Source organism: Centruroides vittatus, unplaced genomic scaffold, assembly GCF_030686945.1.
Source record: "Centruroides vittatus isolate TY-2023 unplaced genomic scaffold, ASM3068694v2 contig_950, whole genome shotgun sequence".
Classification (NCBI taxonomy): domain Eukaryota; kingdom Metazoa; phylum Arthropoda; class Arachnida; order Scorpiones; family Buthidae; genus Centruroides; species Centruroides vittatus.
In genome coordinates this window covers 1,030,750-1,050,411 of record NW_027122629.1, presented here as the reverse complement: position 1 = coordinate 1,050,411, position 19,662 = coordinate 1,030,750, and the positions used below count along the sequence as shown (strand labels likewise).

At 29.1% G+C, this 19,662-nt stretch overlaps 1 protein-coding gene across 2 annotated transcripts; it reads left to right on the top strand.

Annotated features, from left to right (window-relative positions):
- Positions 1-414: 414 nt before the first annotated feature.
- On the top strand, positions 415-19,129 carry LOC136985052 (poly(ADP-ribose) glycohydrolase-like). 2 transcript variants are annotated; one of them, XM_067282247.1, is made up of 16 exons: positions 415-633; positions 5,634-5,686; positions 8,890-8,944; positions 11,398-11,484; positions 11,575-11,688; positions 11,764-11,847; positions 11,916-11,990; positions 15,987-16,079; positions 16,167-16,336; positions 17,250-17,341; positions 17,414-17,550; positions 17,624-17,771; positions 17,852-17,930; positions 18,292-18,400; positions 18,496-18,724; positions 18,836-19,129. In XM_067282247.1, exons 2-16 carry the CDS (start codon positions 5,667-5,669, stop codon positions 18,940-18,942), a joined length of 1,599 nt encoding a protein of 532 aa, XP_067138348.1. In that variant the 5' UTR covers positions 415-633; positions 5,634-5,666; the 3' UTR covers positions 18,943-19,129. The 2 variants fall into 2 exon arrangements, with proteins under 2 accessions (XP_067138348.1, XP_067138347.1); XM_067282246.1 differs by having other exon boundaries at positions 5,629-5,686.
- Positions 19,130-19,662: the final 533 nt, after the last annotated feature.

Here is a 19,662-nt window from a genome sequence, read left to right as displayed (position 1 = left end):
TTTGTTGCTAATAATTATGGTAATTTATTAGAATAGGTTAGGTTAGGGTTTTTTTTTAACTCTTTCCGCCCTGTGGGCACTAAGAGGGCCTCTTTTAGTAGGCCCATTATGGGTTCGGCCAGGTCCACAATGGGGCGACCGGGTGGTGAGGGACGGGGCCCGGTTAGGTTAGGTTAGAACGTGCGTCCCCAGTGTTTCCCTTCTTCTATTTGCTGGAATCAGAGACGAGCCGCCATCTTGGAACTATAGGTAACATTAACCAATTTTTCTATATTATATATTATTATTATTTTTTAAATCGAAATTATTATTTTTTTATTATATTGAGTAGAAAGTTTATAAGGGTTAAAATCTCGTAATATATATATATATATTTTTTTTCCTTTTTAAAATTTCAATGTTTAGAGATGGCGCTGTTATTAGTTTTATGAAATAAACATACAGTCTCCGGGTAACGGGGTTTTCCATTTTTTAATGGAAATAAAAGCTCATCCAATTTTAAAGAATGGTAAATAAATTGCGTATACTACGTCATAATTGGGAAAGAGTTATTTTATCGCGTTATGAAACGTTTTAAGCAAATTAGTCTCTTGCAATTCGTTGATCATTCACGAGTGAAGAAGACCAAGGGAGGTGAGTACTCTCTTTATTTTCCTCCAATCAAAATTAAGTTTACTTCCGGTTTCACACACTAGAATTTAAGACGATGAAGATTTTTTAATCTGCATTTTATAATTTTTTTTTTTTAAATTGGTGATTGCAGCTCTGAATGAAGAGGTTTGGCATATCAGCTGTAGACTGTGCCCATAGGAGTTAAAAAGTGAAAGGAACTGGTGGTATAAGGAGATTTAAAATTGGTCGTACAAACCCCGGATGTTGTATGGATTACTCCTGGTGGAATTTCGGGACTTCGAATGTACATCCGAACTCGGGACTGAGATGAGTTCAATGGTACCCTACTTTTCAACCGGAGACAAAAAATAAGAAAGTTATGATATTTACAATTTCTTGCCTTTCACAATGCATTCTATGCCATTTTAGAGTTAGTTTTCCACTAGTTGGCACTGCTTGTAGTTCAGTATTCGTTTCCCTTTTTTTTTTCTTTTGTTCAAGAACTACCGTGAATCGATAACTAGTGATGTTAAACACTGGGCGGCCTGCCGGTGGTTCCCCTCTGGGAGGAATCTGTCGAGAGCACGAATGGTCAAATGCCACCTAGTAGAAAATTCTAAAATGGCATAGAATGCATTGTGAAATGCAAGAAATCGTAAATATCATAACTTTCTTATTTTTCGTCTTCGGTCCAAAAGTAGGGTATCGTTGAACTGGTCTAGGTCCCCCGAGTTCGGATGTATATTCAAAGTCCCGAAGTTCCATCGGGAGTAATCTATACAACAGCCCAAACCTCTTATTCGGAACTGCAATTTTATCCTCTAATTAAACAATATTTTGTATTAAAAAATACATAGAAGAGACCGAAACGTCTTCGTTTTTTGTTGCGTCCGATTGCCGGTAACGGTGGTCTTCCGTGGCGGAGATGACCTTTTATTAGAGGTTATACCTCTGCAAAAGTATGTGAAACGGTTTAAAAGGTTCTCTGGTGACAAGCCAATAATTAAAAATACGGTCTCTGTTTCCTCGGCACGACGAAGTGAAATTGATTAGACATAAGGCAGATTTTTACATTCATTATTTATTCATTGGTCGATACGCATTTTGGGTCTCCGGTAAAAGTCGACCGAAGAGAGGTATCACAGATCCGAAATGTTTATCGACCGATGAATAAATAAAGAATGTAAAAAACCGTCTTGTGTCTAATCAATTTCACTGCACCGTGCCGAGGAAACAAAGTACATAGGAAGACACTGTTTTAAATTTATAATACAGTCTCTTTTAAAAAATGGTTTATGAATTGTACATGTCAAAAAGAGAAGAGAACAAAGTGACTTCATTTTTTATCGTGTCTAATTACTGGGAATGACTGTCTTCCAAACTTTTATTAGAACCTCAAAAATATGCAAAATGGATTTAAAAGTTTACCAGTGATGAGATGTGATGAAAAATAAGGATGTTTTAGTCTCTTCTGTGTATTTTTTAATTTGTAAAAATCAATTTTTAAAAGGAAATATTTTATATGTTGGTAAGGTTATCTTTAGGTTCTTTGTGTATATACAAGCTGTTTCAAAAATAGCTTTACAAGTTGAAGGCGAGATATTGGCAAATTGATAGAAGAAACAATTTTAGAATATAGAAATATGGTCAAATACTTCATGTTTTATGCCCTTTGCTTTTATGGTTCAGTTCGACTTACATTTATGCAATGGATAACCCATCTGTAAATCAATTTCTTCCCACATACAGTATAGCATCTCTGGTGTCGTTTGAGTAACTGCAGTGGTAATTTGAGTTCAGAGTTTGACCACATTTCTGGGTAAGAGTGGTACCTATGCTCAATCTTTAACAAATGCCTGCAAAAAAAAAAAAAACTAAAGGTGTTAGATTTGGGGAATGAGGTGGCTGACTGTGCACCACGATCAATCCACTGCCCTGGGAATCACACTGACCACATTGTGGGAATTTTTAGTGTAAAAGTTTAAGTAAATAAAACTTGATGTGTATGGCTAAATTTGTGCTTTAAAGATATTGAGAATCTTCTTTGATTCACCTACAAATTTGTAAAGCGAATTTTGAAACACCCTACATATATATATTCTTGTGCGGATAATGTCTTAAAAATAACTTTCACTGAGATTTACATAAATTGGTTTTTTTTTTATAAAATGTAAAACATTTTTGTATTTTTAAAATTAATTTGTGATTATTTTTAATTTCATAAGCTTTTGTATCTTATTTGTTAATTAAATAATAATTAAATAATAATTATTAAAATGGGAAACGAAGAAAAATAAAAAAGAAAGCTGATGATGACTTATAATGTAAAACTTTTGTGAAATGGAATTATCACAATTATCTATAATTTATAATAATTAGAAGTAATTATATAACTCATGAAATAATCCATAGAGAGAGAACAGAAGAAAAAGTAAGCTCAAGCAAGTTGATAAACAAGCTAAAAAGGAGTCAAATAAATAAATAAAATAAAATATATACATTTCTTTAAAGGCATTTATATTTTAAATAAATATATAGAAAAGACTAAAACATCTTGATTTTTGTCATGTTGAATCACCAGGAACAACAGTCTTCCATTGCAGAGTTGAACTTTTATTAAGAGGCTACGCCTTTGTCAGCCTTTTTTGAAGGATGTATTATTTTTTAAATTGTTTGGCTTGTCATTGTGAACTTTTCAGACTGTTTACGTGTTTTTGCAGGGGTGTAACTTCTAATAAAAGGTCGTCTCTGCAATGGAAGACTGTTGTTCCTGGTGATTCGACATGTCGAAAATCAAGACGTTTTAGTCTTCCCTGTGTATTTTTTAATGTGTTAATTCATCAGTCATTTTTTGAAAGAAATTTTTATTTTATTTTTTATTCCTTTGTCTTTTTTTTTTTACCTATTATTTTGATAAATATATACAGTATCATCTTTCAGAAAATAGAAATACATTTAAATAAGAAAATAAAGCATACATTTTCTTTATTATGATAGATGTATATTTTATCAAAATAATACATAAAAAAAGTCTCTTAAAGTCTACTATTGGGAAAGAGGGTATATTGCTTTTGTTATTTAGAGAAGTGGTCTAATGATTGCTGAAGCATGTTGTGATCACCTGGAGATCACTTGGATAATAGAATATGACATCCTATTCATCTGGTGATTACATACCTGAGAGTACTGTTCTATTAATTTTGAATAATTCAGGAAACATTGCATAAGTTTTTATTGATGTAAAATTTTAAGTTAAAGCAGCCTTAAATATAGTTATAAATGAAAAATTATACGTTGACACTTGAAAAATTAATACTTCTTTATGTAACTAAATAATTAAGTATAATATTTAAAATTGAATATTAATATTTTCTTCACTTTTAGCAGCTACTATTAACAGGAATTCTATGTTTTAATGTGATCACTTTGGTGCAATGTTTTTAAATTTAATTGCTAAAACTTTGGATCTTGAATTGAATAATGTAATTACTTAAATATCTTCTAAATATTGTTGAAAAGAATATGTTTATTTGAAATCATAATATATTATGGCATATATTCTGAAATGTTGGCTTTTTCAAGAATGAATGAAAATGTTTTTTACATTCAAACAGACATTTTATTTTATATGTTTTGTACTAGTGCACTTTTTCCATAGATAGACTTACCCATCTATGGGAAAAGTGCACTAGTACAAAACATATAAAGCAAGGCAACAGACAAAAAGTGATTAGAATAAGATGGTCCTATTTTAACAAATAAAATATCTGATTGTATGGAGTTTTGTCTTGGCAAAAGGCCATACAATTCACGAGGAATCCAATCTTATCAAGTTCTTTTTAAATCTTTCCAATATTCTTCGGATGGTTGCTAGTTTTGCAATATAAGTTCAGAGGGGAATTAACTTCCTCCAATGCCTGCAGGCAGTTTTCATCAAGTATGGGTGGTTTTTCCACACTTATTTTTTTCTCCTCCAGGAAGGAACATTTAAAATCATCTCTCTACAGTTTATTCATTAGCAGTATCATCAGCAAATCTTACTTGCTATTATTGTAAGTGACATGGTTTGCAGTGTGACCCAGTTTGAATTTATATAAAAAGTAACTATTTCTCGCATGACACTATCATATAAAATAAAATAAAAACTGATAATTTACTGAGATTTGTACAAACTTTTTAAATTAACATGAAAAAAATCATGCATGCGCTGTAGTGACACATGAAGTTTTGTGGCTTTCACAGTAGTCATGTGACCAGTTTGCATTGTCCACTGTAATGGCTACATAAAAATTCAAATGTTCGTAACTTCTAATAAGTGCATTTTCTCGAAAAAAAATATTTCAGATAAAATTTTATTTTTCTACGTAAAATCATATTATGCAAATACAGGTATATCTCAAGTTACGTCGTTTCGAGTTACGTCATTCTCGATTATACGTCGTTTGTCAAAAAAGTATACAGAAAAATAAAAATCAAGTTTAAGTCATTTTATTCGACTTTACATCCGTCCGCCACAAATATTGAAGTCGTAATATCACTAGAAAAGCGTTAAAAGCACATAAAATCATATTAAAATATGTACATTTACAGTAAATGTTAATATAATCATCATAAATCCTAGAGAACGAAACACGAAAACATCTGTGTTTCTGTGTTGTCTTATTTAGCGGTCTTTAAGTGCTCATTATTGGCGTTTTCCACTGTAGTTTCGACTTACGTCGTAACTACACAAGTAAATTCGACTTAAGTCGCCTCTCCTGGAACCAATTACCGACGTAAGGTGAGGTATACCTGTATAAAACATATTTAATGTTTATATGAAATATATAAGTTTCATATTATTTATATTAATAGTATATACTGTATTAAATATTTATCAAAATAGTTTATTGCGAAATTGATATTTCAAATTGTAAAGTTTATTTGTTTTGAAACATTAAAATATTTTTATTAATATTATTAGAAAATTTGTTTGAAATGTACTAATAAAAATTAAATTTTTTAATTCTTTTCTAGTACAGTTTGTTGATAGTGAATCCTTCAAAATCACTAAAATGGCTGAAGATTCATCTTTGTAAGTGTCACAGTATACAGTTAACTTATATAATTACATTAACTGTAGGTAATTATTAAAATGTTTCTGCTGAAAACTGATTATACTAATCAGTAAAATCTACAATAAAAATAAATGAATTATGTTCTTTTAGAAAACGAAAAAATAAATCCCACAAATGTCTTTTGGCTATTTGTTGTTAATAAAACGGAGAATTGTTGTTATAAAACTAAATGTATGTTTGAAATATACTTGTTTGAAGTAAACTTATTGACTGCAATTTTCAAATTGCAGATTCATACATTTCCACTGTCATCTGTCCATCTGTCTTTCTAATCTGAGATTGGAGTTAGATAGTTGAAAATTGAGACCAAATATAGAAAGCTTAGGGGGCTAGAAATCCTGATTAACTATATATGAACTTCCAGTCTTGACTGGGAGTCATGTGATTTTTTAAATTAAAATATGATTAATAATTGCAGTCCATCATTGTGACAATGTCACAATAATATACATTTGATTTTTATATTTAAAATTCCAGATATATCATTTGTTTATAATATGTTTGTCCTGATTTATAAGTAATTATTAAGAAACGTGGAATAATCCACGGAAATTCATGGAATAATGCTAAGCCTAATGTAAATTGCACGTGCTCTAACACGAAAACTAACAAACAATGTGAACATTATGGTAATGAATAAATACAATGAAAAACACACCATTGTTTTTGTGTGGGATCTGTAATCATTGTCGTTAGCAGTGTGAACACAGCCTTAATAAAGCCAAAGTAAAGTTAATGTATATTTAAAAATACATAGGAAAGGTTGGGGCAAGACAGGATAGTTAAGAAGCTTTTACTTTTTTTATAACTAACTATTTAAACCTGAGAAAAACTTTGTCTGTCATTGAATGCTTAATGATGTGTATTTCAACTATAATCAACAAAAATTCAAATTATTAGCATTTTTCTTGTTTTTAAAATGTTTATGAAATCATGTCAAATTTTTCATCTTGCTCTAAAGATGGGATAAGGCAGTGTATTTTGAGGCAATATGGAGTGGTTTAAATCAAATTTATTTTTTATATTTATGAAGATTAGACAACAAACTAGCAATGAAACAATACTTAGGGTTTATTACAGAAATTTTTATAGCATAACAGTCTATTTTTCTTGAATCCACAGTGCCGAAATGTGGTGGCCTCATTATCCTCAGCTTTATCATCTTGTGAATATCCATTTGTGACATTACACTGCATAGCTAACATTCTGTTGATTCAGAATATAAATATCCTTTGTAATTGCATTCAGTGTCTTCATCATTTGAAAAACTCTCTTTAACTGATGCATTCCTCCTTTTTGTGTTTTGTCTTTTTGCAAGTTGACTATCTTTTCTATTTTTGTCTTCTTGTAAGTCTTTTTTATTAAGATGACATTCCAAACAAGAGACATAATGAAGTAACCCTGTTTTGCTCCACACAGCTTTTCTCCATCTTGTCCCAATATGTCATTTTAAATTCTTGCTAAAATTCTTTGTTAATAAATGGTATGAATGAAAGACTTTATACAGTCATGTGAAGCTAAAGAACTTCTATAGTGATAGAAAGAATCAAAAAATTAAAGTAACTTTGCATTCGGTCCATAACTTAAAACCTCAACTATGTATTCGGGTAATTATAAGTCATCCCATACAATAAAGGGGAATGTGGGGTTATTCACAGAAAAATATATTTCCTTTGACCATACATACATAGATGGGTCTAAGATACATAGATGGGTCCAAGACCCATCTATGTATGTATGGTCAAAGGAAATATATTTTTCTGTGAATAATACTATTTGTCCTGACAAATTTTTTAAATTTTAGGGAATGTGGGGTGTTTGTGATTCTTAGGCACCTGGCATCTTACGATCCATTGTAGTTTCTTGTAATAGCGTTTCCTCAACTTGTTATTAAGCTTGTTGTGTATTGTCACCAACCTTGCATTTTTTTGGGCTAATCTATCCGGGCATTGTCTGAAGAGTGCATTTTCAATACGCACTAGTTCTGCCAATTTACGATACACAACGATACACAACAAGCTTAATAACAAGTTGAGGAAATGCTATTACAAGAAACTACAATGGATCGTAAGATGCCAGGTGCCAAGAATCACAAACACCCCACATTCCCCTTTATTGTATGGGATGACTTACAATTACCCGAATACGTAGTTGAGGTTTTAAGTTATGGACCGAAGTTTGCACCTCCTCCTAAAACTAACTTTGCATTACTTATGTACAGGTGCTTCTGAAAATGTAGCAAATTACATTGCCATGGCTATCAAACACATTGCTTCCTCCATATGCAAAAAGCATTGAACAACAACAGTAATTTTAATGCCATCTAATTCTTTCAGTGTGCAGATTTAGTTGCAGTATTTATTAAGTCACAACTCTTATTATAGACAATGAAGACTATGCCATTTTGTCTCACCTTCCCCTGCATATAAAAATGTATGTAAGGAAAAACTATATATACTTTTAATAAACTTATAATTGATCTGACGAAAAACAATTTTACATCAAAAGAAATTCCAGGGACTTACTTATAGTCTGATACAGATAAAAATGGCAATTGTTGTACATTCAGTACTGAATGCATTTTGCTCAAATAACAAGATGACCAATAAAATTTCATTTGATCATCTTATGTCTACTCTTGCCCACTTTTGCCACCCAATAGTAACCATAACATTAGCTTATTTTATTCAATTTTTTTGGTTCACTATTTAGATCTCTAGGCAAAACTTCCTGTTTATGTGAAAGACCTGATAAGAATCAATGTGGAATTTATCAGCAGTTGTAAAGAACCAATATTTACTCTTGTTAACAATACCATAATTTTATCAAAGCTTATAAAATTAAATGATTTTGAAAATGGAAAGCAGCCTATATTCTTCCCAGAAACATTCTGAATATATGTACAAAATTTTATAGAAATTGATTCCACCATTCTTATTTAATAGCTTGGACAGACAACAGGCAGGAATTCAGTTTTATATATACATTTATATTATAGAAAAATTTTGTATAATTTAAAATTTTACTTAATTATTAAATATAACTAAGCTTTAAAATAATTTTAAATTGTTAATTATTTATACATTTATAAATATAATGTGATTTTTAAATTCATTAAAACTGTAGATAAATTTAATTTACTAATGTTAATTATTTACAGTGTCAATAAAGAATATAATGTAGAATCTGAGGAGTCTGATGCAACTATTAAAGAGGTATATTAAATATTTTATATCAATAAGTACTTATACAACAAATGGCAAATGAACTGGAACAAACAACTTAACAATAAACTACACATCATCAAACCAGAGTTAATAAAATGGACAACCAGTCAACAGAAAAACAAGAAAGAAGAAATAATGCTTGCCCAACTGAGAACTGGACAAACAAAACTAACATATAACTGTCTAATAACAAAGGATACCCAACTGATATGCTCAACTTGCCACATTCCACTTACCATCTGACTAATGTGCCCTTAGTACAAAACAGCCAGAGAACACTATCTTAAACAACATACATTTACAGATGACCAAGCTCTACAGAATATACTAGACAATAATGGACAAATTTAACATACAATGGCATATCTGAAGGCAATAAACTTATATACAGAACTCTAGAACAGACAACAGAACAATTATGACATATTAAGACCTTAAAGACTTAGACCTTGCACTTTTTGGTCTACCTAGGCCCTTGTGCCACAAAGCCCAAATCCAACCAATGAAATATTTTATATTTTTAATTATTATTAATAAATATTATTTTGCTTCTACATATTTTAATATCATACACATACATCTTAGTTATCCAGTTTTTAGATTATTTACATTTCTTGATTATCCATGCAGTATTTTCATACCATTAGCATGGATACTCATTTTGTTTAATTTAAATTATGATATTACAATGTGAAATTTTATTTTACATTGTAATATGTTTGTAATGTGTGAAACATTTTTCATTTTTTCAAACAAATAACCTTTCTGGTAACAATTGGTAAAAAAATAAATGGCAGTTTCATCAATGCTGTGAAAATCAAAGGACTATATTGCTTGAATAATGCCTTTTTTTTTTATTTCAGCCATTTCTCTACAATAGAATTAGCAAGACATTCACTTTCTTCAACATCTACACGCACAACTTCAGTCATTCTCACATTCTTCAGAATTGTTTTTAAATACTGAAGATGTCTACTTCTGAGATCAAAATTGGTTTACCCAAAAGCTTTGAAAGTCTTTTGCTTTTTCTTTTTATAATCAGTACTTTAATTGGTGCATTTCTACTTCTTAAACTTCTAAATTATTTAAATAAGATTTTTTCATGTCTTTGTGAGCAGCTTTGCAAAATCTTTTCTTTTTTTCACATAGAGGTATTATGGAACTTCCTAGAAGTTCATGCTGAAGAGCAAACTTGCTGAAATTGTGGAATGCCAAATTTCTTGAAAATTTCATAATTTAATTATCTCTTCATCAACTAAACTTGATGAAGAGATAATTGAAATGATTGGATCTTTGTCTCTGCCCTTAGAGACAAAGATTTTGATGTTATTTAAAAGACATTATCTAAAAACATTGATGGCCACATGTGCAGTCAGGACGAATGACTGTCAGTGACTGACCACCAGTCAAATGATTGCTGCTGACTGACTGCCAAAAACTTACCACCTGACTCCTAATAACGGATCTCCCAGGAAAACTGATTGTCAAATACTTTTCAGTTGCAATATGTTTTTCTGCTTTACCAATTTTATAGAATGCTGGAAGTTGTTTTTTAGTTAATTAGTGAAATAGTTTCCAGTATGAAGTAAAACAATCTAATTGAAAGCATTTTAAAAATGGCATGTAAAAAGAAATTTTAAAAATTTATTCATTTATTCTCTGACAAAATTATATGATATTCCACACAGACTATTTGTTGATAATATCATGGTTGTAATGCTGAAAAAGGTGCCAAATCTGATCATTGGCTCATTGATATTTCTTGCACTTCTGTGTTTTTTGTACATCTCTTGCTAAAATATCAATATTTTGTGCATATATTTTATTTGTTCTACTGCAGTTGAAATTGTACATGTGATTGTCATTTTACTCTGCTTATTTGGAATGTCACCATCCTTTCTGTGATCTTTGACACTGAACCGATATTCTGATCATGTTTAGAAGTGAAGTTAGAGTTGGTGGTCAGTCTTTTGTGTGTTGTGAATTGTTCTAAATCATTACACTTCAAATAATTTCTATGATCTTATATTTATCTGTATCTTCAACATAATTAAGTCAATAAGTGTACTTTACTTGCAATTTCAACATATTCAAGTGTAACAAACAAATTCATCTAACAACTTCATTTTAGGAAAAGGAATTAGTGTTGTAAATGCATCTCTATGTTTTTAGATAAGTTCAAAAGCTTCATTGTATCTGATATATTTCATGTTACTTCATACCTTACCATTTTAGCATAATATTAATATTACTGATTCAAGGGATAGAAAAACTTTTTAACTAATAATTTGGAAAACTATATATTGGCCTGACTGTATTTATTTAATAAATTATATAAAATATACCTAACATATTTATGTGTATTTATTTGCAATTTTATTTAATAATATAAATATATATTTAATTTTATTCAATGAAATTATAGATATTTTCTTCTGTAGTTTCATCACCATTTTCTAAAAATTGAAGATTGCTGTTCATCTTTATCAGCATTAAAGCCATCACCAAATCATACTATTCTCTTTGATGTAAGTAATAGATATTTTATTTTTATGCAATTATTTAATTTGTATAAAAGTAATATGTAAAATATACTCAATATGAAATAATATTTTTAGGTAAATGTAGAAGACATTCCAAATGTTTCTTATCCAGCTACATACACTGATAAATGGGAAAAGCATTTTGTGAGATTACCTTGTTCATCTAGAAATCTTTATCCTGTAGAAGAAGTAAGGACAGTTTTTAATTATAAAGATAATAGCATTCTTAAGATGTAGATTAATGTATAATTAATTATTATTTAGAATGGAAATGTTGTTATAAAAAGCAGATGGGAACTTATAGAGAAAAGTTTACTCTCTGATATAAAAAATTCAAAAGATTTAGAAGTAAGTTTTCATATATAAAGTTTATTTTGTATTTTCATTATAAGTAATAAAAATCATTTTTTAATTAGAGAGCAATATTAAGTTATAATAGTCAATATGAAAATCAATGGAATATGAGTGGTTTGCATGATTTTTTTGAAAATGTAAGTATTGATTTACTTCAACAAAGATATTTATTTTTATTTTTTATGATAATGCTATACATAGAAATAATAATTTCAATTACATATAAAGAAATTTAGGAATGATTTTTCTTCATTTTTAATTGGATATTTAGTGAACTTTCCAAAATGCTTAAAAATGAATTGTTGAAATTAAGAGTAAATCAAAGTTTTTATTCTGTTAGGTGTTTTAATAACAAATATTGATATTGATTTCTAATTGTATTTTCAATGACTTCATTTTACATAATTTGTAGCATTTAATTTTTTTATATGAAAATAGTATTTGTTATAAATTTAGTTAAAACATAGTTTAAGATGCCTTCAAAAATATTTGATTAATTATGGAGTGAGAATGTAAATATATCAGTGATTTCAAACCTTCATATATTATCATGGACTAGGAATTCATGGTAGTGTATAAAGGGGATCTATGAAAAATTCAGTGTTATTTTGATAACTTCATATTTCAACTGATTTAATCATGAAATGTAAGTAATTATTTTTATTATATTATTTTAACAAAGAAACTTATGTAATATTAAACAATTGACTTGTTTAATATTACATAACTGTCTAAACTTACCAAGAGTATTTTTAAAAACATGAAAAATCTTTTTCATTATCAATAAGTACTATGATCCTGTATTATATTAGTATAATAATAAGGTAAGTATATACTGTCCACATTTTGGCCAAATTAAGCCAAAATATGGACAGTAAAATACTTCTAATACAGTTAATCATCATCCTTGTGTGATTAGATCCAGAGAAAGTATCACAAAATTTATGTGTATATACTTACCTTATTATTATACTAATCTTTATCATTTTGCAGACATTCATCATCCATCATAATTTTTCCCAGAATTGCAGAATGCACATATATTTGCATGCCTCAGCTTTTAGTTCTCACATGTTTTTATTCTGTGTGTCAGTCTATGCTTTAATTGATATTATTAGACATTCTTACTTGAACTTGTATTGTGAAATCTGATAAGTTACCAATAATTTTTTCTTCCTGTATATAATAACTCAGAGAAATATTTAAAAACTGACTGATTATTAATATTATTTATGTAATTAAAATTAATGATCAGACTGTTTCTCAGTTTGATGTCTGTTGCCACATCATGGGAGAATACCTGTATTTTAACCAAACTTCATATTTTGAATCTGTAGATTCAGGAGAAAGTTTAACATACAAATGATCTCAAAATCTACATTATATAAATTAAACTGTAACAGATTTCTGTCTGTCTGTTTGTCTCTCTGTTTGCTAAATGGTGACACATCACATTAATCAGCATCTGTCAGTCAAGTTATTATCTACAAGAAAGTTGTACTATTGAAGTATAGTATTATGTTTGGAAAACTAACATTAAAAAGTACTTAGTAAGAAATTAGCAAAACATGTGAAAAGTTGAAAAAAATGATTTACTCTGCAGATGGCACTACTCCATATATGCATGGAGGAATTTTTTAAAACATTCATGTTGCATTCATGATTACTTAGACCTCACTATATTGTTTAAGTTTTATTTATATGTAAGATTGATTTAACAGAATTTAACATATATATAAAAGTCAAAATATGTGTGTGTTAGGTGAAGGGTTCTATCAGTGGCGTAGTGAACATAACTGGCGCCCAGGACACGACACTTTATTCGCATCCCCTCCCCCCTCCAGAAACACATATAGTTTGTCTTGGAGCCCATTTGGGCACCCCTTTGCGAGTGGTGCCTGGTGCATGATAGACCCCCTTGCACCCCCTCGCTATGCCACTGGGTTCTATATCATTCAACAAGTATATATCAAATATGACATGACTATTCTTTAACACCCTAGAAAAAATACTGTGGGTTTCCTAATCACCCCTAAAGCCTACCCTCTATTAACTGAGGGCCAAGTAATTTTTTTCTGTGTTTTGCGGTTTTATTATTGTAAATACTCAGGTCAGCAAATGCGCATTTTAGTTATTAAAATCATTATTTTTATTATCCTCTTGTAAAGTACTATTTTTAGTATCTCAGGAAACCGACACTAACTGCAGCCGGTAAAACTTCTGTTAACCTAACGGGTACTTTACGCGGATTCGACATTAGTTTGTCAGGCCTGGGCTTTTACGTGTGCACCGAAAAAATTAGTAAGAATAATGACAAATAAAGTCAAAGAAAAGTTTCAAATATATTTAATTAGTAAATCGAATTTAACTATGTACAAATGTCTATAATCCAAAACAAAATTTATTAACGAAAATCAACAAGCCAACCCGACAATAAAACTTAGCTACTTAGCTTTAACTTAATCTTAATTCTTTTTTGAAAATTCGACAGATCAAATACTTAAGAACTATGAACAAAATCTCTTACGAACTAAACGTCTATCCATCACCTCACTATACTAGGAACCTGTTTCCTCAATCCTTTCGCTATCGTCAAATGGAATTCCTCTTTAAACACCTTGGATCGCCTAATTCTCAACCTGGACTTTGCCTCGAATTTTTCACTCAGTAGTACACTTTGATCAGGAATCACCTCAATTGTCTTCGGTTAGCATGCTGGTTTTATGCTGTGAGGTGACGTCACAATTCAGCTAGGTTACTCCCCTTATTTACATACTTAGTTTTCTAAGATCAAATTTCTTTCTGGCAGCTTCATTTCTCCGACAAAATCTTATAAACTGTTTACAAAGCATTGAGCACAATTTTCTGGAATGTTTTATGACGATTTAGTAAGTATTTCTTTTCTAGTGAGTGTGGGGATTCCCCCCTCCATTTTTTTCTGCAGACTGTTCATTTCCACTGGGCAGTGCAAGTGCGCGTGATTTTTCCTACGACGTTCGTTCTATCGTGAGTTGGTTTATTATCTTCTTTTTTGGTTTCTAAGAGAGTGGTGGGGAACCTTTGTCCTAACTAAACATAAGCCCCGAACAAAATATAATAAAATGAAAAATAATAATAAAATAAAAATAACGCTCGGACTCAGTTCCTTAAACTCTTTCAACCTAACCTCACCAATTCCCCACTCCCTCAAAAGCCCAAGCAATGCTGGATACATGAAGCTAGTATGTTAATAAGAGTAATATCATAATGAACAGTGAGAGTTGCTTGATTGGCTCAAATCTGTACCATATTATTGATATTAAAAATTTTTTATAAATTTTTGGAGATTATTATAGTATTCACTATTATTATTATTTGATAAATAAAGTAAAAATGAAGCTAAATGCAAAAATTTTCAAAAATTTTATTATTAAACAGCCATTTTATTTTCAAAACTTATACAGTTTGAAAGATTATATTTACAATGAACTGCTGACAGAAAAAATGAAAGAAATGGGAAAGGAAAAAATAGAATATCTGAGATGATACCCCTTTTAAACTGCATACTACTTAAGTTTATTTTTAACAACCATATATACCCAACACTTCAGAGGTTTCGGCTGTATATAGTAGTGTGGATTATGCAAATGCTTTATTTCTGTTATAGCAACTTTTAGTAGGTTATATACTGCTGTAGATTAGATTATCCACATGAAATTATAATATATTAAATCTGAGTTTTAATGTAAAAGATAAGCTCTTATGTAATTCAGTTCATTTTCAATATAACTATATTTGTTGTATTTTATACCATAAAACCATACTTCATACATAAGATAATTTTTCTTTAAATCAAAATTGATTACTCTTTCAGTACTCTTATTTATTCCATAATAAAAAATACTTTTCTTAATGACAAAAAATATGTTTCATTAGAGAAAATTTCAAAATTATAAAGGAAAGTTTTAGGTTTTATCATATTTTAAAGTTTCAATTTTGACATGTCCAATTTGATTTTGATCATTTCTTGTAATTTGTTTAAATTTTATCTACATCTTCAATACAAAACAATAATGATTGTTTTATGAATGAGTAGTATTTTGAACTTTTTAATATGTTTAAAAATTTTAATTTATAGAAATTGCTTTAAATAGGTATTAAGTAAAGAAAAAACTTTGGAATTTTTTACTCATTTACTGCCAGCTATGATTTTACTTGCTTTGCAACTTCCTGTTTTATGTACACAGGTAAGAAGAATTTTCAGTACTTTAAGTTTAAAATGATTCATGCAGTTACAAAATTATAATTTAACTGAAATAAATTCATTTATTTAGCCTATACCATTATTGGAAAGACGAAAAAATCATAAAATTACACTTAGTCAGATGCAAGTTGGATGCCTTTTAGCCAATGCTTTTTTTTGTACATTTCCTCGTAGGAATACAAAACATCGAAAACATACTGATCCTGAATACATTTGGTATCCTGATATAAATTTTAATAGGTTAGCATTTTTGTAAACTTATTTATTTTAAGATTTACTGTTTTCACTCAATAAATATTTTCATATACAAAGTAATATTATTTTAAGCAAATTCTTTCATGCGCCATTACTTTTATCAACAAATTTTCATTCATAAAAATCATAACTTAACAGATTTTTGAGATTCTGTAGATTGATCTTGTAGACTACTTTAATATTAATTCTATATACTAATAGCAAATATCGTTGGGCTTGAGGTTTTAGCTTTTAATTCTGCTATCATTGTTATTTTTGTCTTTACATGTTCAAAGTTTAATTGTTACTTTCCATGCTCTGTTATATATAACAGGTATAGCAATCAGCCAAAAAATAACCCACCAAGGTTTTACATTTTTGGACTCTGGACCAAGAAACATCAAGAAATGCAAAAAAATTTGGGGATGTTTTCTGTATGTATGGATGTTTGTGTGTGTGTGTGAGAACATGATTTTGTTCACCCTCTTTGAATCTTAATAACTTGTAATTTTTGTCAAAAATTAATGAAATTTTGCTGGGAGGTTTATATATTAGTGGGATTGGTGCTTTTAAATTTTGATGGTTAAAAGTCAATGGGGTAGAGAAATAAAAGGGAGTAGTGCATCATATCTCAAGTAGGGTCGGACTTAATGACAGTTTTACCCATTGTTAGTATTTACAAGTTTTTAAAATCCATCTCTACCTCAAAAATTAAACTTCTTGCCATTTTATAATAGTTAAAAATATAAAAAGTTTGTTTTAATAAAATATCGTAACAGATGGTGCTACACAGTTTTAACACGTTGACTGCGACGTAAATAAGAAATTTATTGCTGGATTTTTTTAAATTGAAAATTTATTTTTTAATTAAAAACATCTTATTTGAAATTAAATTAGTTACATGTTTATTCTTGTTCAGATTATTTATTGGAACTAGAAAAGGTATAGAATCCAAGAGAGCAGAAAAACTAAAATGTATTCTAAACTATTTCCAAAGAATTACTTCAGAAAGTAAGGTACTTTTTAAATTTTACAATATTTAATATATTTATATTAGTAAATTTTCGATTATTTATTTTGAAGAACCTGAAGGGGTAATTACATTTCATCGAATATATCATCAAGAATCACCAGAATGGAGCCAATCTAAAGAAATTTTAAGATCAATGTTAGTTTCTTCAGAAGGATTTATAGAGAAAGAAGGATACGGATTGTTACAGGTTAGAATTTACTTAATGGTATTTTTTATAAAACAAAAATAAAATACGGTACATTAAGATAGTTTATCTACAGGTCGACTTTGCAAACAAATTTGTTGGAGGTGGAGTTCTAGGGCTTGGATTAGTTCAGGAAGAAATTAGATTTGTATTATGTCCAGAATTAATTCTTTCCAGATTATTTACAGAAAGATTGGATGCTACTGAAGCACTCCTTATTACTGGTAAGTTTTTATATTAAAAATGAGCACATATCATGCTTTTAAATTTGGATATAATCATATTTTGTTCAAAAATCTTTCAGGTTGTGAACAGTTTAATAAATGTACTGGTTATGGGAATACATTCAAGTGGGCAGGAGATTTTAAAGACAATACCCCTCAGTAAGAAAATATTTTTGTTAATAAAAAATATTTGTATATATACATATATTTGCATAGATACATATATAAACCATTCACTATTAATTATTGACTTGTCATTTGTTGGAATTTTTATTTAACATCTTAAATATTAATTATATTACAATGTTGTTGATATAACCAAATATTTAAATACACATTCATTGTATTTCATTCAATTCTCCTATTTTTTCAATATAAAATGGTAAAAATTTTTCAATGGTCATTGATACATACATTTAAAAGGAATATTTACCTGTATCTGGTTTAATTGTATTTTATAGATATTATTAAATGTATTAATTCCATAATTACACCGTTAAAAAGTTGACTATAATTTCAGTGACAATTGGAAAAGAAAATGCACAAAAGTAGTAGCTATAGATGCTCTAAGTTTTCAGACTGAGGAAGATCAATATAAAATTGATAGAATTAAGAGAGAATTAAACAAGGTTAATAGCTATAATATTTTATTATTAATTATTTAGTTTTAAAGTTTAATATATACGTCACGAATTCTGAGCATATTTTAAAAATTATTATGAAGGCATATACTGGATTTTCTGAATCTGAATTTGATACCCTGCCTGCCATCGCAACCGGTAATTGGGGTTGCGGAGTCTTTCGTGGCAATCCCTGTTTAAAGTCGCTCATTCAGTTTATGGCTGCTTCTCAAGCGGGAAGGGATATGATATATTTTACGTTTGGTAATCGTGAACTGCAACAGGATATCAGTCAAATGTACACATTCCTCAAGGAGAAATGTAATACAGTCGGTAAGTCAGGCTAAATTTTTTGAAGCGAAAGAATTTCTTAATAGATATTAATTTATAAGATAATTTAATAATGTTTGTGTTGTTAATGTATAAAATACATTCTTTTGTCAGGTGACTTATGGAAATTGTTAGAAGCATATTCAACTGCATATACATTAAAAAATGATGATGATACTCCTGAATTATATGAATTTATTTATAGAACATTAAATAGATAGAACTGTTGTGCATAATATTAAAAATAGTAAATCAACTGAAGAATTACACAATGGAGTTATTGTTTCTGTAAATCTTTCTGAAAGAAATTTGTTCCTTTTTTTTACAAGAAGAAAAAAATAGAAACGGAATACTGCATCAAAGAACATTTCAAATAAAAAAAACGTGTTATTTTTTTATTGTTAAAAACTTTTTTCTGGAATTATTACATATTTTGAATTTATAACATTTTACACGCTAGAAATTTAAGCCGAATAACATTACTGGTTTAAGCATTTTAAAAAAATTGCAACGGATACATTCCACATATAGTATAATTACTTAATATAAGTAGTATTGAAGTACATGTCTGACAATTAGATAATGCATAAAAGGACCATGTGGCATTTATCATTACAGAGACACACAAAACATTTTTAATCAAAATAAACCCTATCTTAATAAGTTCCATATTCATATTACGCAAACCAGATAAGAATTAAAATAACAGTTTGAATTGGGCAGAAATGATTTTATAAATGTTTAAACTTTCTGTACACTTTGCCTACACCTTGTACTCCATTTAAAAGTAGATTAAGACATAATCATATGTATATTGACTGTTCCAATTTATGGAGAGCATCATTAAGAAAATGAAAATCACGACGTAGTCAAATACTTCTGTACCACACGTTAAAAAAAATCGATATTTCTGTACAACTTTCCTCAAACGATTTTCATTT